The sequence below is a fragment of the Mchenga conophoros genome, linkage group LG6, assembly GCF_057382185.1.
Source record: "Mchenga conophoros isolate Kocher_MC1m ecotype Shallow Benthic linkage group LG6, M_conophoros_male_GT1.1, whole genome shotgun sequence".
In the NCBI taxonomy this organism is placed as follows: domain Eukaryota; kingdom Metazoa; phylum Chordata; class Actinopteri; order Cichliformes; family Cichlidae; genus Mchenga; species Mchenga conophoros.
This window is the reverse complement of record NC_140531.1, coordinates 12,175,954-12,199,229: the sequence shown is the minus strand read 5'-3', so window position 1 is coordinate 12,199,229 and position 23,276 is coordinate 12,175,954. Positions and strand designations below refer to the sequence as shown.

General features: G+C 40.1%; 1 protein-coding gene across 6 annotated transcripts; it reads right to left on the bottom strand.

Moving 5' to 3' along the window:
* Positions 1-930: 930 nt before the first annotated feature.
* On the bottom strand, positions 931-22,957 carry LOC146572208 (lysophosphatidic acid receptor 2-like). Of its 6 annotated transcripts, none has more exons than XM_085276218.1 (6): positions 22,564-22,957; positions 12,077-12,448; positions 11,363-11,829; positions 10,468-10,962; positions 8,272-8,531; positions 931-2,989 (listed from the first exon to the last, which is right to left on the bottom strand). In XM_085276218.1, the coding sequence occupies exons 3-6, from the start codon at positions 11,607-11,609 to the stop codon at positions 2,891-2,893; spliced, it is 1,101 nt and encodes a 366-aa protein (XP_085132344.1). In that variant the 5' UTR covers positions 11,610-11,829; positions 12,077-12,448; positions 22,564-22,957; the 3' UTR covers positions 931-2,890. The 6 variants fall into 6 exon arrangements, with proteins under 6 accessions (XP_085132344.1, XP_085132343.1, XP_085132345.1 ...); XM_085276217.1 differs by having other exon boundaries at positions 12,159-12,448; XM_085276219.1 differs by having other exon boundaries at positions 12,183-12,448.
* Between the last annotated feature and the right edge of the window lie 319 nt (positions 22,958-23,276).

Below are 23,276 nucleotides of genomic sequence, written 5' to 3'. Positions count from 1 at the left end.
GTCTTGCCCTCACGTGCTTGTACACATGCCTTATAACATTGTAGCATGCACCCAATGAGACAACAGATGCACCCCCCCCAGCTGGATCAGGGCATCACTTAGCTCCTGGACAGTCTGAGGTTCCACCTGGCTCCAATGGTGGAGCTGCCACTTCTGGTATTTTATGGTAACTGCCAATCAGCTGTCACAGTGCTGGGCAGGAGCCCACTAGAGGATGTTGAGCCTTGTTGGGCGTCTTTACCTTAGATCACCATCATTAATTAACTTTCTCCTTGACTGAGAACTAAACTCTGTAATATAATCAAATTAACCAGATGAGTAGGTAATAATCAAATACAGCCCTTTTCTAAGACCTAACACTGAAATACATTTAACCACCATCAGCTTGGAATGACCCTGCTGATGTTTTCAAATTTTGCTTATCCCAAAACTCCAAATATACTTACACATTCTTACCTGGATGACTGCGCATGCATCAAGACACAGTTACACGTTAGGAGTTTTTATTTAAACAATCTTAAAATCTAGCTTTCAAATTGTTTAGGTATTATGTATGAGGTATATTTATAGCTGTGTTAAACTGTTGTAAAAAGCTGCCAGAACAAACTTGTGCGTTTGTGCTGATCACATTTTACTTCTTCCTGCAGGTCAGCAATGGGTGGCTCCTCCTCAAAAACAACCATCTTTTGGCCGAAGAAGAAGAAATCACCTCTGAAAAAGACCTGGAGTCAACTGAAGAGGGTGCTGCCTCATAAGAAACGCAAAAAGAACGCTCTGTCGCTGGACAAACTGAGTGTGAAAAAGTCGAGGAAGGACAAGCATTCCAAGAAGAAACCGTCACTGACAGCAAACAAAGTGCCGACATTGCTGAAAGGACTCTCGATGGATTACACAAAGAAAGAGACGAGTCAAACTGGTTCACCGGGAAGGAAGGAGAAGGACAAAGGGGGGCTGGAAAGAGTTGGAGAGCAAATAAAAAAGAAACTTTCCAAGGATGAGAAGAAAGACATTACCAGTCAGACAGACACTGTTCCTCGATCTAAGGAAAATAAGGCAAATGATCCAACAAGTGAGGCAAAGGTGCCTAAAAAGAAACTCAATGAGATCATACGATCCATTCGTCCAGCTGCAAACAGATAACAACCGCCTCCATTCTGGAAGGAAGACGTGACAACTCTGTAAACAGGCCACAGTCAGCAAGATACACGTTTTTAATGGCATCACTCAGAGAGCAGATTATAATGGCAGAAAACGTGTTACAGCCGTCAACGGTTCTTTTAAACATGTCAGTTTCTCCCAAAAATCAATATTAATCAGCTGCAATATTTTACTCAAAAGCTTTACTCACTTTACTCAGCAATAAAAACATTTGTGGATTATCATCCTGCTGACAAATGGGCTTCATCCCCCCGTAAATTACTACTGAATACTGTTACAATATCAACCATTACAATGTCATTGCAAATTTAAGTTGTATATTTCTATGACAAACATTGTAAGTGAACATTGTTTCCACTGAGCAGAGACAATTTACATTATGCAAACACAAGCAGCATGCAGTGAGTGGAAAAAAAAAACTATAAATAAAAACAACAACTTGCATCTCATTCTTATATCACACTGGCTGTATATTAAAAAGAAACGCAACATTTGTAACCACATTTTTCACTGGCTGTAGATTTACAAGGCACGGCGCTCATTTTGACGAATAAAAGAAAACGAAAACTGTGCGTCATAACAGGCACGTATACCTTGAGGGATTTAAAAACAACAACAATCCATATAACATTTGTGACAGGAACACCATCTACAAATGTTAGCAAGAGAAAAAAAAAAAAAAAAAAAAAAAAAAAGGTGCTGCTGATTGGACAAAAAGTGTAAGAAACCCACTAAAATAGTTTTAAATCTTTGAACTAGTTTAAAAATATCAAACCTGATTAATCTATAACTTTAATGTTACTAAAATACTTATTAATGCCCTCAGAGTGGCCATTGGGCCCCTGTCTGAAACTATATCTGCATACACAACAGCTGACTGTTTACTCAAAATAACACAGGCCAATAAAATCCATCCTCCAGGACTTTACTGTTTACTTTTTAAATCAATCCACGTTATAAAAGTCGTGTTTCTAGTATTTTATTCACATTCTCTCTCACACACACACACACACACACACACACACACACACACACACACACACACACACACACACACACACACACACACAAAAAGCTTTCTGGTCATGCAATTAAATAAACACCCCGAAATTTATTAAGGAGGACTTACTGCACTAGTGGTAACAACTTGGATCACATTAACTTAAGCTAAGAGTAGCCAGCAAACTACTCTTGTGTGGCTCATAACTAAAGCACAGAGCGCATTCTTTATGATTGCACATTTTCACACATTTATTCCACGGTCTGCTGTGTAGCTTTCCAGGTGTTGCTCTTCCATCACTGTTGTCACTGAGGGGAAAAAAAAAAAACAAAACAACAAAAACAAAACAACAACAAAAAACTGCCGAGTCACTCATGTCTCAACAGGAAACTCTCACGTGTGTCTCCCATGTTGTCCAAGTGATCCCAACAATGTGTACGCGTCTGTGCAGGGGAGGTGTTGATGGCGGGCTTGTGTTTAAATGAGAAGATCAAGCTGCTGTTATGAAGCTTCCAGCCAAAGAGTGTATCTCTTCTACCAGTAGCTGCAGAAACTGTAAACCCACAGCAGAGGTAAAACCCTTTATATAAAATAAAAGAAAAAAAAAAAAGAAAAGAAAAAAAAATCTACATAATCCTTGAAGAACCAGCTCAAGGCTCATTTTTGTGTACATACACAGATAAGTTCACTTAGATATGTATGTGTGCATGCCTCGAAATTTCTCAGCTGGTCTCAGTTAATCAGACTTGCAGGGATGTCCTCTGAGCTGGCACGGATGAGAGGCGCCCCGTTGCTCCTCTCTTTCGCCTTGGGGATACGAGACTTACCATTCTAGAGACAAAGGTGGAGAAACAGACAAGAGTGTGAGAAACTGAAAATGAGGTCAAAGAACCAGGAGGGTGAAGGGTTTAAAAATTATTAACAAAAAAAAAAAAATCATGACAATGATAAGAAATGGGGATTAGATGCAACGGGGAGAATGTGAAAAATAGAGAGGGGGGAGGTGGGTGGGTTAGTCATATGAAAACTAGCAAAAAATAAAAAATAAAACCCACAAACAAACAAGCAGTTAGAAAGAGATGAATTTCATGTTCATACCCAAAGGAGCGTTTCCACACGACCTGCCATGTTTCTAAATTGCAAATTTCAGCAGTTACCGCAAAGCAACAGACACACACGACCAAACAAATTGCAGACGTACACAGATGGTGCATTTATTCTTATTAGTTGTAACAATGTACAAAATTTAAAACAAAACAAAAAAAAGCCCAAAAATCACGTAAAAAACTTCCTGAATTGCTGGAACAACACCAAGGAAAAAACAAAAAAGTACGCCTATAATATAACAATCGGTTAAAACTTTGATTTAATTAAAATCTAAATGACAAGAGGTATAATTAGGATATATATGTATAAACAGACACAATGCTGTGCTCTTTGAGAGCGCTTACAGTTAACGCGCTCTATTAAAGATGCAACTTCCTTTCAGTGGCCCAAATGCCTCTCTTTGATCTTTATGTCCCCCCCCCAAAAAAACAAAGACAATGTTTCTGTGAATTATTTCTCACTCAAGAATGCATGTGCACACTAACAAGATAACACACTCCTTGCAGCACTTCCTCTGTACCGAGAATGTATTCTTTGAACACACATGCCAGAGTAACGAGTCAGAGGAAATGTGGCAAGAAGCATGACCCGCTAACCACCAACACACATCTGGACTGGTTTAAACACTACCACAACACAAGCTACAAAACACATGGATTAATGAAGTGCACGCAGGACACAGAAATGTTACGGTCAGCATAAACTAGAGTAATAGTTGCATCAGGCAACAGGATAATTCCAGGCATTTGGGTAATTACCAAATCTGTTTATAGCATAAGGCAGAGAGGTGATTTAACCTCACTGATTGGGATTTTGAGGAGCTATGTGAAGGTCACTCCTTGACCTTCGGTTAAAAAGTTGGCCTGGAAAATTTGGTGGCTGGATAAAAGTGCATATGCATGGAATTATATTTGTGGCCTTTATTCTGCATGAATGATGGGACACAGTGTGAACACAGATGTTTTGCGCATACACAACCAAATTTTGAACAGGTTAAGACAGAACTGAAGGTTCAAACCGTAATTCTAAGCTTTGAAGTTTGCGATATCGAGCTTAAATATTAACGACGGCAAATCAGAAACCTAAATGGGAGGGTTAGGGTTAGGGCTAGGAGTTTCTTACTAAGCAACAAACTTTGTGGCGCAAAAATAAAGTCAGTGCCGAAGTGCCAAAAACTGCAGTTCTTCAAATGGACACTTGACGCCAATTCCAAGACAGTAAGTCCGCAAAGACTCCAAATTTAAATTAAAAAAAAAAAAAAAAAAAAAAAAAAGTTGTGTTGGTGGACTTTTGAATGGAATAATCTAACAACTAGCATGACTTGCTGTGCAGTTAATTGCACCAATAGCCTGAAAGTCTGTCTAAAATCATTGTAGCAACTTAAAATCTATCAGAATACATGTTTGCCTGTTTTATTTTTCAATTTTGTTTTAGTGTCCATGTTTAACAGATGTTGAGACAGAATTTCAGCATGATCAACAATTATTAATATAATTTTTGGCACTCCTATAAGACATCCAGTCAAAGACGCTTATTTCAGCACTACTGACACACAGGAAAGCTTATACAGTAATGTCCCTACTGGTGGCAGTTAATTAGCATGCTAAGTGGCTAATAAAGTGGCTATTTACAAAATACTTTATTTTTTTTTTTTTTCACTGAATGATTGATTTATTTTGAACATGACTATGTTGACTATAACAACAAAATGCACTTTAAACAATAATGAGACAAAGAAAGGGTTGGTACAGACTTAAAGGTAAACTCATTTGATCCTACCTCAATATGCAATATACATGTATAATTACATACAATTATATAAGTCTACAAACAGATATCACGCATAAAAATCCTAATAATGATGAAGCTAAACGTTGGGTTTAATTGTGCCTGTCTGTAGAATAAATGAAATGTTTTGAATATTAAAAAAAAAAAAAAAAAAAGGTCATGTATCTCATTTACAGTGACAGAGTTTTTTTTTTTCCTTTTTTTCCCCTTCACAAAATACTTTAAGTGTCAATTTGTGAATTATGTTTGCGTCTTAATTTTTGAATTTTGTTTTTACACAGAAAAACTGCCTACAGCACTGTGTAGCTATTTAGGTAAATCTTTAGTTTTCCCAACATTTTGTAGAGTCAACTGAACAATGAACAAACTCAACATAACATTTTTGCAGCCCTGTTGTTTCTGTCTTTAGCTCGCATTCCAACACTTTCATCGCTCTTTGGCTGTGTGCCTCTTTCTTCCCAGCTTCCACCCACTTGTCAACTCTTCAGCTCTTGACCTCCTCCATCAACAGCATCACACAGCAGTGTGTACTCTCTCAACACGTGCGGTACACATTCGAGCATGGGTTTAGATGTCGCACGTTTTCAGATTTAATACCAAAGTTAGCAAAGTCGGCTTACATTTGACAGTGAAACGGAAGGTAAATGCAAAGCAGTCGCAAACAAGACCCCACATAAATCATCGTTTAGTCTGATTTGGCCAGGTGCAACGCGCACACACAAAAGAAGTGGGGGATTTCTGAATGATGGTGACGAGTCTGCAGCTGTGAGCTGAACAGAAACAGAAAGGCCATTTGCTTTACCAGTTTCCGCATTACTGACTGACACAGTCTGCCACAAATCCCCACAGAGAATTTAGTGGCAGGATTAAAGTGTGAGAAACAAGAACTGAAAGAAGCACACAACCAACAGATCCTAGATTAAAAAATAATAATAATAATAAAAAAAAGAAACATTGTAGAATATCAAAGTTTAAGTTATGGAACATTTGACACAAAGTCACTGTGTTGAATGAGTTCTGTGTTTTGGACCTCTGTTGGAGGTTTTCTCTGAATGTGTTTTTTCTCACATCCTTACTAAAAGAAATTCTACAAGTGCAGTGTTTGTTTACGCCTCAATAAATGCTGTGATGTGACCAATCGCCATGAACTAAACCATCTCTTGGACCAGTCAACACTGATACTACAGCGCAACAAAAAAAAAGCACATTTGTTTACAATCGCTCAGACAGACAAGAACACAATAACTCACATGTATGCAAAGTGCACATTAACGCCGTGCTTGTGGCTTCTGGTGCACTTCTAAAGACTAATACAATTTTCACATAATACAACCATAGACAAGCTCTCAGCTGAATATATGAAAAAAGAAAAAACAGCACAAAGGCTTTGACTGGGGAAGTGAGCACTACAGTGAAGATACGTGGTTTTTCCTAATAGAAACTTCCCCAAAATATGCACCAAAAAAAAAAAAAAAAAAAAAAAAAGAAAAAAAAGGAAAAAGTAAGCCACAACAACAATAATACTAATAATAATTAAAAAGTTATCTTTCCGCAACCCAAGTTCTCAGTATAACTGAGTGGAGACAGTAATGTGAAGCACTTTACAGACTATCCCTGCATGCTGCATTTACAGTTTTATGCAGCTGGCTCTGATCAAACTGCTTCTAACCTGTTGTTCAATTTTAACTGGAGGGAGATGTTGAGAGGTTCTGCAACATTTTACATATAAGTAATTAATTAACGAGTCTTTTCAGCTCTTTGCAGTAAGAAGCACTGAAGTGACAATAAGAATAAAAACAAACAAAAACATCGGACACCTAACTGATCAGCCTGCCTGCGCAAAGACTAGCTGTGTCTGCTCTTCCCTGATTTGTGTCGCATGTTGCCGATTTGCCAGGTCTCACTGACAGATGGATGAAACTACTGGATGCAGTGTGTAAACTGTGTGTATATAGACTGAAAACCTGGCACAAACTGGACTTTTTGCAGGCATGACATTCAGGAAATTAAACAACAAATATCTATCTATCTATCTATCTATCTATATGGATATTAGGGGTGCAACGATACTCATATCGATATTGAACCGTTCGATACAGTGCTTTCGGTTCGGTACGCATATGTATCGAACAATACAAAATTTTTAATTTATTTTATCAACTTTTCTTCTTACGATACTGTCTGTGTTGGGAGCTCAGTGGATCTGCGTTCAACTATTCCGCCTAGGCTGCACTGTCGAGCGCAGATCCACTGAGCGCAGCGCAAGCTAGCAAGACAGAAGCTAAGCTCGTTGCACCATGGCAAATTGAACCTCCCCCACCCTCAGTCAGATCTGGCCTTTGGAACTATTTTGGTCTTCATGTGAAGTATGACCCTGAAGGTAAGCGCGTCATGGACAAAAGTAAAACAGTATGTCGGATGTGCCACGCAATGCTCAATTACATGGGTGGGAACTACTGCGTTAGTGCAGTTTGCGCCAGCCCCATGCACGGGGCGATCCGCGGTAGCTCGTTAACGGAACAAACAAAATTAATATGACCGCACATTTACGTCGACATCATCCTAGTGCAAAGACAAGTGGAAGCAGACAAAAACAACAAGCACTCATGCTACAAACTTTACCCGAATCATTTAGACAGCCGTTAGCACAGGATTCTCCTTATGGGGACCTGATATGTTTAATATGCTGCTGAGAATATAGCCCAGAAGAAGCGTATAGTATAGCTTTTATTTTGGAAAGAGCCATTTCTCTGTAATAAACTCTCTTTTTCCAAAGATGAGTGATTTCTCGATCAGATAGATTTATTATTTTATCCCTTTGTTTCAGCAACATTAAATTTAAAAACTGTACGTTTGAGTTAAAATATACATTTAGAATTTTAATAAATGACAAATTAAAAAAGCATGAACATTTTTTTGTATTGAAAAAATATCGAACCGTGACACCAAAGTATCGAACCGAACCGTGAATTTTGTGTATCGTTGCACCCCTAATGGATATATAGATAGATAAAAAAACAAACAAAAAAAACAAAACAACAACGAGCCACATTCAGCTACGCTGCTGTCGCACATCTCTCTCAAAATATTTAGATGGACAGATCATCTGACTACAGTCAGCATGATACCAAGTGGCCTAAAATCATAAACAGTCCTTAGAGCATGTGCTTGTTTTGATTGTGATTGCTGTCATTGATTCCATTGCTCTCGGACAGTACCTCTTGCTCCACGGTGTGAAATTTAACTTCAGAGAAGCCTCTGTTCTTGTGCCTCTGAGACCAGTTGCAGCACAGGATCTCCTTGAAGGTCCTCCTCATGTCTTGGTCCCTGAAGCAGTAGATGATGGGGTTGACGAAGGAGTTGCACTCTGCCAGCACCAGACAGTATTTCTCGGGGCCTAGCACCAAACTCCTGTCACAGTTCAGACCATCGAGCAGCAGCACAACCAGTGCGGGTGTCCAGCAGACCACAAAGCAGCCTACAGAGTCAGGGGGGAGAAAGAAATTCTTTACAACTCTGTTAATTTCTAAGGGTAGGGGGAAGCATATGAGGGAACACACACACCACACAGATTAGCCAGTTCAGTAGTCTGTTCTGTATAATATCTGCAGACTTTGGTAGCATGCTCAGCACTAATATATGCAAAACTACCAGCTGCAAAAACAGTTAAAGGATGTGAGACCACACACTCAGGTGCATAGTGGCTTTATGTGTCTCTCAGAATGATAAAATGAGGAAATGTACTCACTGTCTTGATGATGTTGCTCGCAGGTACAAATTGTCAGCAGTGTCATGCAGGCAGAAACGAGCAGTTTTCTGTCATGCTAACAAAACTATGCAGCTCCCTGTCAGGACATGCTCTGGCTTTTCCTCAACTTCCTTACATGCCAGAGCAACTGAATCCTGGCTGCTGAGTGACGGGACAAACACTTGTGGGGGGTTTTTTGTTTGGTGTTTTCTTTTTTTTTTTTTTTTGGGGGGGGGGGGGGGGGGGGGGGTAAATTTGGAGGAATTTAATTGAAATCAAAATAAATCAGAATGAGACAGTGAGAGTAGAGCAGCAAAGGAGAAAGACTAGATTAGAAAATAAGAAGAAATCAGTACCAGGAAGAGAGGAGGTAATGTGTGTGTAAAGCCTATTTTTACAGGAACAGACAAGAAAAGAGACGAGCTTGCACGGGCCGAGAAGGCTGGCTGTGTTTGATCAAGATAAACGTTTCCCGGGAAACTTTATCCTCTGCAACTTTCTCCAACTAAACTTTCAGTAGAATTCAGTAGATGGCAATGGTTTGCACTGCGATCACTTAGTCACTTAAATTATGTACACTTAGTGTTCATAATTTTTATCATCAATAGAATTTCCACGCACAGCCATGGTTGTCTCAGGATCTCATCTCTGCCTTTCACAGATGCTGTTGTGTTGGCCATCAGGTGGTGACCTTCAGCTTGCACTGTGATAGTTTGCAGTTGATTGCAAAGTGATCAGGATGAGAATCTACACCTCCAAATCTGAAGCCGTGGTTTTCATCCAGAAATAGTTTGAATGCTCACTCCAAGTTGCTACTTCAAGTATGTCAGTGTGTTGAGTGAAGCAGAGGACAGACTGGTGTCTACACTGTGACAGAGTTAAGCGTGAGAACAAACTGAACTGATTTACAGGTCAGTGATTTTCAGCCTCGTCCCTTGCACACAGAGATTTTTAATATTCGGGAGTGAATTAGCATCACATCGTTTGGAATGTTTTGGTTGGTTGGTTGTGAGTCCTTCACAACAAATGTTCAGCACACACACACACCCCATTATTTTCTCAAAAGTAATTCAATGTATTTATATAGCACCAAATCACAGTCACCTTCAAGGCGTTTCATTTCATATTGTAAGGTAGACACTCTACAATATATATTACGGTAATTACTTGCCAGAGAGCAGTCTAAAACTTGTTATTATTATTTTCATGTTAGTCCATAATGCATTCTCATAATTACCAGTTAACAATACAAACCTTAGGCTACAGTGCAATGCACTGACACAAATCCCTGTCCTAATGAGTACACATGTAAGAGCTTTCTTTTAGTGTTTTCACAAAATAAGCAACACAAAGAAAATCTGAAAACCAGTTCAAAGATATTTTAAAGTGATCTCCATGGTGATTCTACTGTAGAAACATGAACAGGTAGAAATGGAGGATGCAGCCCGACTGCTCATCGCTGCTTTTTTTTACCTGTTCAAAAGCAGTGAACAGGTAACAGGAACCGGCCTGGCTGCCGTGCTGAGGTCGGCACACGCTTTATCATCATTTTGGGTTCTTCAAAAGCTTTTCTGTTAGCGTGATGTTTTTAAATGAAGCTAAAAACGCAAAGTTATCTCCCAAACATAACTATTTGACTTGATATGTATTGTGTGCACTCCCTTACCCAGGATCATGGAGACTGTCTTCATCAGGTTCATCATGGTTTCTCTCTGTCTTGTCGTCGAAGTGTGCTGTGACATCTGCCTGCCCTTGTGCCTCACATAGAGAAAGATCCGGGTATATACGGCCACCATGATGGAGAAGGTCATCAAGTTAAGAACGGCCCAGAATATCAGGAAGCTGCGGTGGTATAGCGGTGCCATGGTGGAGCATTCACTTAGATGGCACGTGCAGTTCCAACCCATTTGGGGAACGAGGCCCATGATTATTGCCACCAGCCAAATTAACAGCATGACTATGAAAACACGCCGAGTGCTCATGCTGCTGTGTAGCTGGACGTTGAAGATAGTCTGGTGGCGCTCCACAGCCACGAATAGGAGGTTGAGGACCGAGGCTGTCAGGCTGGTATTTATCAACCCCTGACGAGTAAACCACTGGTTCGGTGATAGCTTTATAGTCCAGGGACCAGTATGAAACATCATGTGGAGATACGCAAAACCTAGGAGGAGGAAAGTGAGGAGATCTTTTAAACAGAGGTAAACTATTTACACTGTTACATTCTGAGTAGAGTCTATCGTTGTTACCAGAGCAGGACAATGAACAATCTTTACATGAAATATGAGGATGTCAGAGACTCATCGCGGTAACATGCTATCGCTGTGATCAGTACAAACTTAGTTGAAATAGTCAGGAGTACTATTAAATCAAACTCAAAAGGTTGCCTGACTGTCCAAGAATCCCCAACTTGGCATTCATGGTTTGCGTTTAAGAGATCACTGTTGCTTTTCAATGGAAACAACTGTGAGAATGTGTTTCTATTTTGCTCTACTTTCTCTTTGTGAAGGGTTTTCTGTGAACTTAAGTTATGGTTTTACAAAAATAAATGGAAAAAAATTTACCTGCAAAAAGGTCTGCCAAAGCCATATTACCCAACAAGTAGTAGATGGGAAAGTGAAACCGTCTGTTTTTGAAAATGGCCGCTACTACCAAAAAGTTGGAAAAAATAACAATGAAGCAAACAATCAAGCCCAGCGTGACAATAAGAACGTCACGCTTTTTCCATTGAGTATTAATGGCTTTTCCACTGTTGTTGTAGAAAAAGTCGATGGTCTCATTGTCATGGCAGGTACCGGTTATGTTACCCATCCTGAGGCGTGAGCGGGGTGTGGGATGAGAAAAACGTTGATGAGTAGAAAGAGTAGGGTGGTGTTGCAGACGCAGAGTAGAAGGAGGAGGATTAGGGCACCACTGACACTTGCCACATTGGGAGGTTTGGAGATCGGCATGCCATTAGCTGTGCAGGTGAGGACTGGAGTTATCCAGACGTCTGAAAGCCTGGGGACTTCTCTGGATGCACATCTACATTCTGGAGAAAAAGTAGTAAGTTTGAGCAAACATTAAATTATGCATAACAGTTCAAAATCAGTGATAAGCATTTATTAACAAACTACAGAAACTGGTCATAGTGAAATGATATCCAACATAGACAGCAAATATTTAACTTAAAATTTTTAGCATTTAGAGAATAAACATTTAAAATAATATAGTTTGACAAGATTAAGGTAAGAAGGAAGTAAAGCAATATTTGGATGACAAAGTAACCAAGTATTTACCAGGTCTAAAGATGAGGTAAATACTAAGTAGACCTTATAACTTAAAGTCATGATTTGCCATTTTACTTTATTAGTCTCTCACATCACAGTGTAGGAATTTCTTTACATGGTTGTTTCAGTTCATTGCAGCTTGCAGGCAGTCATTTCCGCTCTCTTTAATTCCCGGTCAGGTTGAGGTCTGGACTTTGACTGAACCATTGCGACACCTCGATTCTTTTTTCCTTTTCCAACAAAAGTAACCGGCTGTGCTTGGGATCATTGTGCGGTTGCATCACTCAGTGCTGGCTGTCATATGACCTCACATTTGACTCTAGAATACTTTGGTATACTGATGAGTACGTGGTCAACTCGGGAACTGCAAGGTGTCCACATCTAAAAAAAAAAAATAAATCAACACAACTCCACCACCACCGCGTTTGAGCAAATACATGTTTGGTTTTTATCCATATGTGGTTCTGTGCATTATGGCCAAACTACTTTACTTTGGTCTGCTCTGCACAAAGGACAATTATAGATGTTAACAGGGGCATTTTACTATGGCTATAAATCAGACTATTACTGGAAAACAGTGACAAATATGTTTATCATGCAAAATAGCTGTGGCTTTTGTCCCTTGTAGCTTATCCCGGTGTTGCCGTCCATCACAGGTCAAGCTCAAATTACAGTCAGAACATCTATGCATTTGCGCTGTCTTAACAGAGTCAAACACCAGTGCGAACAAACCATTTCTAGACGCCCTTGTACAGAGATATACAGCACTATAGCGGTAAAAGCACTGGACTCCCCCCCCAGGTTGGGGTTAAATCACCAGAAAAGCTTTTTGTATCTAGTGGCCAAACAAAATGTGATACCTAATATGGAATGAAAATTGTAAGGTATCAATAAATAATTCATTAAAATCACCTAAATAAACTAAACACCCCTACTGAGCGTTTAAAGAAAAGAAAACATCCTGCTTTTTGCCGTTATATTCTTTCACAGTGAAAAGGTAGGGCAGCAAGTTCAAACTGACTTTGCACCAATACAAATGAGCACTTTATTAACGCCACTAACCTTCATCAAATCTATGTACTGAAGGCAGCATCTAAATAGATTATCCTGACATGTGACGTTCCAATATTATCAAAAATACAGAGGCTCTTCTTCCTGTTAAACTAATGCAGACATGTTGACATGACTTATTACAATGCACTACAAAGCATGCACTCAGAGGCCAGTTTCCGAACACACACTTATTTTATAATCCTAGAAAGATAACGCTGTTCCCAAACAGGGCTAAGCTGCGATAATAAAGTTGACCCAGCCAACAAAGATAAAGCAGTATGCAAGATTTGCCCCCACGCAAGCTGTGGATAAACAGGTCACCTCCCCTTTCAGTCCTCTGATGCTTCAGTGTCGTGCTGCAGAAAATAAGTTTGAGTGCACAGCAACTATTTTCCTGTTCAATTGAACTGAAATCAATTTACATTATCAGAGAAGTAATTGCTGGAAGCGAGTCGCATCACTTTTTTGTTGTTGTTGTTCAGAACATCTCAGACTACGTGCACATCTAATCAGCTTTGTTGAAATACGTGAGTGGCATTTCTTGCATTAACTATCTGATTAATCAACTTATCTAACGCATCCTTAGCTACTGAGCCGTCTCCAGCACGTAAGCTTTAAGGTTAAGGTTTGAAGCCCCAACGAAAAGGTTGTTAGCTTTTTTTGGCAAAAAATAGAAATAAGGATCTATACATTTACCACAGAATCACATCGTAAGTAACTTTGCCCTGTACAAGCCAGAAAACCTTGATTTGTAAGAAAAGCAACGTTATACACTACGTTCATATACTACGACTGAGTAACTCCTATCTGACATGTCACAACAAGAACAGGCAAGGCTTTAAATGATTGTAACTGAAACCAAACACAGCCCAGATCAAAACGCAGCCAACAACTGACTAATCCCTTATTTAGGGTAAACCTGTACATGCTGCACAGTGTGCTCTTATTGTTGAGTCAGCAGCACAACCTCGCACAGTCTCCACTCTCCTGTGAAACGCAGCACTGCACGACAACACCGCAGTGCCGTCAGTTCCAAGTTCAACTCTCCCAACAATGGAAACAGCAGAGCTGCTCCCTGCAGAAGAGACACACCTCACAATTACACAATCCAGCTATGTAACTCAATCTTAATCCAAACACACACACACACACACACACACACACACACACACACACCCTTAGTGACCCGTTCTCCTACCAAGGATGTGTGGAAAGAAATGCCAAATTAAAAATGTGAGAAATGCAGCGGGAGTGCAAACGTCACAGGTTGGAAATGAAGTGATGGATGAGACCACTGCAGGAAAGAGGGTTCAATTTTTGATCAAGGCAACAAATTAAAACAGGTGAGGAAATTAAAAAAGAAAAAGAAAAAAAAAGCCTTTCCACATTCTATCCCTGTGGTGACAGAATGTGGAAGGATCCAAATGGTTAAAAGTAGTGAAACAGTGGTGTGCATGGGAATGTGTCTGAAACTCACCGAACAACATCACAAATTTGTGGCGAGCAACAGGAAGGTAAGAAGGATGCTATTCCCTTTATGAATGCAATACTACCTCGACTACATACGACCAGCAGCTGCAGCTTTAAAAAAAAAAAAAAAGTTCTCGTTGTTGGATTTGTGTTTTAAAGTCATACTTTAATTTTACCCATTGTACTAAGTGGACAAGTCCACTCCTTATTTTAAATGCATAATCACATTGGCCAACTCTGTTTGTAAAAGCCCAACATTAGTCTGCAATTGACATCGAAATGTTTACATGTGCATTGAGCCAAAGATATTAATAAAAAGACGAGCTCTTAAGTCATAATTAGATGTCCAACTGCCATTTAAGTTTCACCTGCAAACATACCTTGATTTCAGAAGGCACCTTGAGCACTACGGCTGACAGTTCTGCGAATTTGTATTTTCCTATTTCAAAAAAGCACAAAACCACAACGCTTCAGTGCAAAGTGCATCTTAAGCTGCACTAAGCAGCTGCTGTCACATCATGTGCCACAACTGAAGTGCTCATCGCATTTTCTACACCGTTTTAGGCACAACAGACATGCTGCTATGTGACCAAGGTTATACAGAGGACACACAAAGTAAGTGACTAGTCAGTGAGAAGTTACTGAATAGTCTGCCTCAAGTTGGCGAGAGTGAATATCTGGTAGACAAATAATAAAAATAAAAACTTGCTGCCTAAAAGGAAACTGACAGCATTTTCAGAATTAGGTAACTAAAAAAATACCACTAAGTTGATAATACTTCTGTACTGTAAAAGTGAAGCTAAAGGCACACTGCTAATGCTCACCAACAAATCGTGTTGTCTCATCTGATGTAAAGTGTAAAAATAAGATTTAACACTTTTTTGTATGTAGGACAGTTTAATGGCCAGACTTTTTGTGTCATTTCCCAAAATGTCAAACTGATGCACTAATAAGAGCTTGCTACTCACACAAATTGAGAAATAATAGTAAATCTGTTGCAGCAACTCTGGTCTAGGTTGTAGACGGGTACATAAAGGTTAGCTCAACACAATGTTAGCTGGCTCAGCAAAGTCTAAAACCCTCATTGGAGATAACATGCAACGGCGGATATCAACTTCATCTTATAAGCTGGGCTTTCCTCTTCAGACTGTCTGCATGTTCAAATTTAAAAAAAAAAAAAAAAAAAAAAAAGTTATCAGATGATGGGAAAATGGTGATAATAGAAATGTTGAAATTTACCGGAAACTGCAACACTGTCATATCTTGTAAGACAGGAAGTTAATGCTGCAAAATATTACTTAGATTTGTTAAAAATATAAACATTTTAAAACTGGTCATTTTACTGTAGCATGAATGCTCAGTGCTGGTTGTTTCAAAAGCTGCTGACTGCACATTAGACGGCTGAAACATCAAACAGAATACAGGGAGTGCAGAATTATTAGGCAAATGAGTATTTTGTCCACATCATCATCTTCATGCATGTTGTCTTACTCCAAGCTGTATAGGCTCGAAAGCCTACTACCAATTAAGCATATTAGGTGATGTGCATCTCTGTAATGAGAAGGGGTGTGGTCTAATGACATCAACACCCTATATCAGGTGTGCATAATTATTAGGCAACGTCCTTTCCTTTGGCAAAATGGGTCAAAAGAAGGACATGACAGGCTCAGAAAAGTCAAAAATGGTGAGATATCTTGCAGAGGGATGCAGCAGTCTCAAAATTGCAAAGCTTCTGAAGCGTGATCATCGAACAATCAAGCGTTTCATTCAAAATAGTCAACAGGGTCGCAAGAAGCGTGTGGAAAAACCAAGGCGCCAAATAACTGCCCATGAACTGAGAAAAGTCAAGCGTGCAGCTGCCAAGATGCCACTTGCCACCAGTTTGGCCATATTTCAGAGCTGCAACATCACTGGAGTGCCCAAAAGCACAAGGTGTGCAATACTCAAAGACATGGCCAAGGTAAGAAAGGCTGAAAGACGACCACCACTGAACAAGACACACAAGCTGAAACGTCAAGACTGGGCCAAGAAATATCTCAAGACTGGTTTTTCTAAGGTTTTATGGACTGATGACATGAGAGTGAGTCTTGATGGGCCAGATGGATGCGCCCGTGGCTGGATTGGTAAAGGGCAGAGAGCTCCAGTCCGACTCAGACGCCAGCAAAGTGGAGGTGGAGTACTGGTTTGGGCTGGTATCATCAAAGATGAGCTTGTGGGGCCTTTTCGGGTTGAGGATGGAGTCAAGCTCAACTCCCAGTCCTACTGCCAGTTTCTGGAAGACACCTTCTTCAAGCAGTGGTACAGGAAGAAGTCTGCATCCTTCAAGAAAAACATGATTTTCATGCAGGACAATGCTCCATCACACGCGTCCAAGTACTCCACAGCGTGGCTGGCAAGAAAGGGTATAAAAGAAGTAAAACTAATGACATGGCCTCCTTGTTCACCTGATCTGAACCCCATTGAGAACCTGTGGTCCATCATCAAATGTGAGATTTACAAGGAGGGAAAACAGTACACCTCTCTGAACAGTGTGTGGGAGGCTGTGGTTGCTGCTGCACGCAATGTTGATGGTGAGCAGATCAAAACACTGACAGAATCCATGGATGGCAGGCTTTTGAGTGTCCTTGCAAAGAAAGGTGGCTATATTGGTCGCTGATTGGTTTTTGTTTTTGAATGTCAGAAATGTATATTTGTGAATGTGGAGATGTTATATTGGTTTCACTGGTAAAAATAAATAATTGAAATGGGTATATATTTGTTTTTTGTTAAGTTGCCTAATAATTATGCACAGTAATAGTCACCTGCACACACAGATATCCCCCTAAAATAGCTAAAACTAAAAACAAACTAAAAACTACTTCCAAAAACATTCAGCTTTGATATTAATGAGTTTTTTGGGTTCATTGAGAACATTGTTGTTGTTCAATAATAAAATTATTCCTCAAAAATACAACTTGCCTAACAATTCTGTACTCCCTGTACATTTAAAAAGTGTTACTATCCCGCAGTCTAATAACGGACATGTGACAATGGCTTTAGCGTGGTTGGCCGATTGGCATAATTTTTGAGTCATCAACCATTAGAGTATAATTCAAATGTTACTCAACAAAACTGCCAATGAAAACAGTATGTTTCTCAAAAATAAAAAACTTAAAATGCACTGTTCCAAATTATTACGCACAGAGTTTTGAAACATTTTATAGGTTGTAGAGAACTGAAAATGGTCATTTGTTGAATTTGCAGCATTAGTAGATCAATTTTACTGAAATCAAAAGCTATTTCAATCAAAAACATCTTAAGAGGTCAAGTTATATATTAACATAGGACCCCTTATTTGATAGCAGTTTTACAATTCTTGCATCCATGGAACTTGCAAGTTTTTGGAAAGTTTCTACTTGAATGTCTTTGCAGGATGTCAGAATAGCCTCCCAGAGCTGCTGTTTGGATGTGAACTGCATCCCACACTCAATTTTTTTTTTTTTGAGGATGCTCCAAAGGTTCTCAATAGGGTTGAGTTCAGGGAAGACTGGGGGTCACACCATGAGCTTCTCTCTTTTTATGCCGATAGCAGCCAATGATGCAGAGGTATTCCTTGTAGCATAAGATGGTGCATTGTCTTGCATGAAGATGGTTTTGTTGCAGAAGGCACAGTTCTTCTCTTTCTACCATGGAAGAAAGTGGTCAGTCAGAAACTCCACATACTTTGCAGAGGTCATTTTCACACCTTCAGGGACCCAAAAGGGGCCGACCAGCTCTCTCCCTGTGATTCCGGCTCAAAACACTCCACCACCTCCTTGCTGACGTTGCAGCCTTGTTGAGACATGGTGGCCGTCCACCAACCATCCACCACTGCATCCATCTGGACCATCCAGGGTTGCACTGCACTCATCAGTGAACAAGACTGTTTGAAAACTAGTCTTCTTGTAGTTCGAGGCCCACTGCAGCTGTTTCAGCTTGTGAGCATTGGTTAGGGGTGGCCAAATATAAGGTTTATGCACAACTGCAAGTCTCTGGAGGATCCTACACCTTGATGTTCGCAGGGCTCCAGAGGCACCAGCAGCTTCAAATATGCGTTTGCTGCTTTGTAACGGCCTTTTAGCAGCTGCTCTCTTAATCTGACGTATTTGTCTGGCAGAAACCTTCATCATTGTCCCTTTATCTGCACGAACCCATGTGTGTTCTGACTCAGCCACAAATCTCTGAACATTATGGTGATCACACTTAAGTTTTTGTGAAATATCCTTTTTCTTTCCTATATTGCTTGAAAATGGTGGTCTGCTTAATAATGTGGAACATCCTTCTTTAGTAGTTTTTCCTTTAATTGGGCTCACCTGGCAAACTAATAATCATAGGTGTCCGAGATTGATTTCAATCATCCAAAGAGCTCTGAGACATGATTCCATCCATGGGTTTATTTGAACAACAACGTATTTAATCTTTATGACACTTAAACACAATTTGCATTATAATTTGGAACGTGGTGTAAAGGTGAACACTGCAGTCAGCTAACGATCAAAGCAATAACAAGAAGGTTCTTGTTCCTAGTGTTAGCCAGCAACCTCCAGCAACTACTTGACAACCGGTCAGGGAATACATATTTTCCCATGTGGTCATTAAGACTTTAAAAAAAAAAAAAAACATTTTAAAATATATACTCAGTAATGGTACTCATTCACACGTGACTACTTTTGTCCTTTTATGTCAAACTTCTGGACGAATGTTCAAGAATGTAAAAATTAGGGGTGGGAATTTAATGCGTTAATTGTGATTCATTTGAAAAAACATTGTGTGAAAAAAAATTAACATATTTAATCGCACTTTACATTTCAAGCAAAGGGGAACTTTTGTTAATGCATGATTTCCTGGTATACCGATTACAGTGACACACACAGCTACAAAAACCCCCCCCCAAAAAAACCCCAGCAGAATCAGAAGAAAGCGTGTTGCTAGGACTGAACGAAGGCAAATTTAATTTCTACAGCCTATCCAACAGAAGCCTTGATAAAAGCGTGGTTTTGTGCAAACAGAGTTTGCATAGCACTGAAGCACTTTAACTTTATGGCACCATCTAAATGCAGCACAGAAACTGTGGGAGCTGTTAGAGTTAGCAGTTTGAGTACCAACAAAAGTTGTTGGCAGGCCAAACTTGATGAAATGACTGGCTTCAGGACCAAAATTACTAAGTCAACATCAGACAAACTTACAAATTCTCTTGACTGTAGACTAGTATCAGTGGTAGAAGACAGGGGGTTAGAAAGTGTGCTACTGATTCAGATGAGCCCTGTGTTCCAGTCGAGCAGGGACCTACCCACAGATGTCAGTCCTGGTCTGCAAGTATTTGGTTAGTCCTGCCACTTCTGTCCCATGGGAGAGACTGTTCTCACTTGCAAAATACATAGTAACAAAAAAGAGAGATCTGCCTTGAGCTCTGAAAATGTGAACAGGCTAGTTTGTCTAAATAACTGGCTGAAAGAGACAGACAATAAATAAGCATGGAGGTATTGTGAGTCCAATGAGTTTGTTGTTTTTTGCACTAAAGTGTTTGATGATCACTGTTTTAGCTTAATTTACAAAAGAATGCTGGCTAAGGTTACTCGGAGTTTAAAGGTGAAGCTGGTCAAATAACCTTTTGTTTCTGCCTTTTTTAAGAAAATAAAAATGCACTTTATGTTGAAATTTTTATTATTATTATTATTATTATTACATAAAGATAATACAATTATCTGATAAACACTACAAAAATAAAGTATTATTACAGGCTCACTCTAAAGACCAAAAGTAAAACTTGGTCAGCTTAAGTCGAGCTTAAGCTGTAACAGCAGCTACAGTTCTGAACACACACCGGAAATCGTTAGGCATACGAGTACGTATGCCAAACAAATACTTGACATGTGAAAAGGAGAAAGAAGCTGATGTTAGGAAGTTGTGGGTTACAGTCTCATACCCTCCCCCTCCATTCACACATACATTTAGCAGTTTCCCCTTCCCACATTTTCTGTTGTCTTAGTGGGTTTACAACTGATACTTGTGACCTGAACACACAAGTTCACGACAACAAACCAGCTTGCATTAGAACAAAGACCAACCAACTGTCACCACCGGCTAACATTCAATTACAGCATTTCCTGCACGCCTAATTAAGACTTTTGCGCATTCCTCTAAACTTGACCACTGTGTGTGTGTGTGCGCGCAGCCTGTGAGTTTTCATGCATCGTGTGTCTGTGTTTGTGCGTGAAAGGACTCGACGGGATCAGTAAACACCGGTTTGAATGGAAACTGGTCATTACCAGGGGAGCCACACCCAAGGCCTTTTCTCCCTCCTCCCCTCAGTGTTGCCCTCTTTCTCCCTAAAGAAAGAGTCTTAGCTTATTGACTTCAGCCAGCCTTTCTTTAGAATAGGAAACAGTACTAGGAAATGCATGCACCCCCACAATAGCTGAAACCAATACGACGGTGTAGGCAGACACAATTGATTGTGTTTGTGACCTCTGATTCCAGGTAAAACTGAGATTGTACTTCTCTCCACAGGACCCCCTCTCTTCTACTGTGAAGTATTGACACCACTCACCATGTGTCACCTATATGGAGATTACCTTTAGCACTTTAATCACCCAGACACACGCACAGACAGCTGCTTGTTTCTCCTGATATGACTGATCCAGTCTTTGTTTCACTTTTAAAACTTAAGCCGTTTTTAACACACACCCCCCCCCCTTAACCCTTGTTTTTCTTTAAATCTTCATTCCCATAATTAGCATTTCCTGTAATCTTATTTTTGTTTGTTTTTAAAGCCCAAGTGAATATCTTGTAATAAAGACAGAGGACATGCACTGCTGATATGCATAAATAGTGAGACTGGATCAGGAATGTCATTTAAAATGTATATACAAGTTTGAGGTGGTGTGTGTTTACTGCATGTTTAAGACTGGGATTCAATAGGTTTGTTTCTTTTGGCGTTTTCTTTTTAACTTGTGAAAAACATGCTTTCGATGCAGTGATCATTAGCATGTCATGTCAATTCAAACCTCAGCTGACAGGCCAGGTGTAATAAAGTGCTTGAGTAGAGTAGAAAAGCACTATACAAGAACCAGTCCATTTAACATTCACAAAATAAGGTTTGTCCTGTCACATCTTTCATATGAACACTGACACAGCCGTTCAAACTCAGTACAAAAACAAATCAGTGCTTTTTCTAAACCTCTGAATTGAATAATGTGAACAGCCCTCCCTCCAAAATAACTTAGTCAAACTAAACAGGAAAAAAAAGAAAGGTTTAATACTTCCTGACACCTTGTTAGAGTGTACAAATGAGCGATGGATCAGAAAATAAGCAGACCAGAGATGTTAACTTTATGGTGGTTTATGAAGAGGCACAGATACAGTTTTACTTTGTCTCAGTACTCTGGTCCTGAAGTGAAGCTTTTCGTATGCAGATTTGCTGCTTTCGCTTTTTGGGACTTACTGTAAACTCAACACTAACTCTGTGAAGTGAACACGCCGTAACACTGTGTCCACAGACGGAACAGTTTAACTTTATTGCAGGGCTGTTTTCCTGTAGGCGACACCTGTGCTGTAAATGTGCGTTTGGCGTTTTCTTTCCTTTTCTATTTGCATATGCAGTGTGCTGTGTAGATATCCGGGAAAATAAAGGCAGAGGGAAGAAAAATGGTTGTTTTACTTTGGAAGAAAGTTAACACTGCCCTCGTAGTAAGCGTGGCAAAACTGCTTAGCTGCATTAAAAAGAAAAAAGGGAACGGCTGCTTCTCCGTAAGGTAATGAGCTCCAGACTCCTTCCGCGCAGATACCTTCGCACGCTCACGGGAGTCGCGACCTCCGCACGGAGGAAACAATGAAGCACCGTACAAACATTTCTCTTCTCCCCGGGCGCGCATTTCAAACTCGTCGCCCTCCGCTGAATTTTTTTTAATACAGAAGAAGTGTGAATGTGGAGCGGGAGACGAGTTTGAACTCACCTTTAGTCGTCTGTGAACGCCTCCAGCAGGTATAGTTATCCAGGTTAGATCTTTGCTTGTTTTCGCACCTGAGAACTCCTCCCCAGCTCACAAAGCAAAAGTGAAAAAAAAGGAAAAACCCCACAAAAACAGAGGGCCGAAAAAACTACTATGATATGGGGTTTTTTCTGTTTCTATCGAGGCTCAAGTCCACCTTTTACTTTTGAGTCTCACAAAGTTAAATACGCTCGGTCTTCTGCGTCATCTTTACTCGAACTTTTGTTTCGCTTCCGGTGGGCTTAGCATTTGTTACCTGTGCGCAGTAACTCTGTCCCAGGAGGCGTACACAAGGCGCGGCAGCCGCTCCCTCGTTTGTTCCAACTCGTTCTACTAAACGAGCAGCTTGGAGCTTTTTGGTCGTTCCTTCTGCCAACCTGCGCGTTTTTGGTATCCACCCTGTTTGGCTGGCGGTGGGGCATGTCAGCCAATGAGAGCGGAGCGTCAGAGTGATTGACAGAGTGGGCAAGGACGCTACTCAGGCGGCAGATAAAAACCAGGGATGTGGAGCTAATTTTACATCATAATACCCGAGATATCTTCATGTAAGAAAAACAACTGCAATGTGTAAAATTACACAAGTTCAGGTAGCTTGTTCATAATGTTTTTTCTATAGTGGAACATTTGCAGAAACGTTTCTGGCATAATTAATCAATAGAAAAACCTGTGAAACGTAC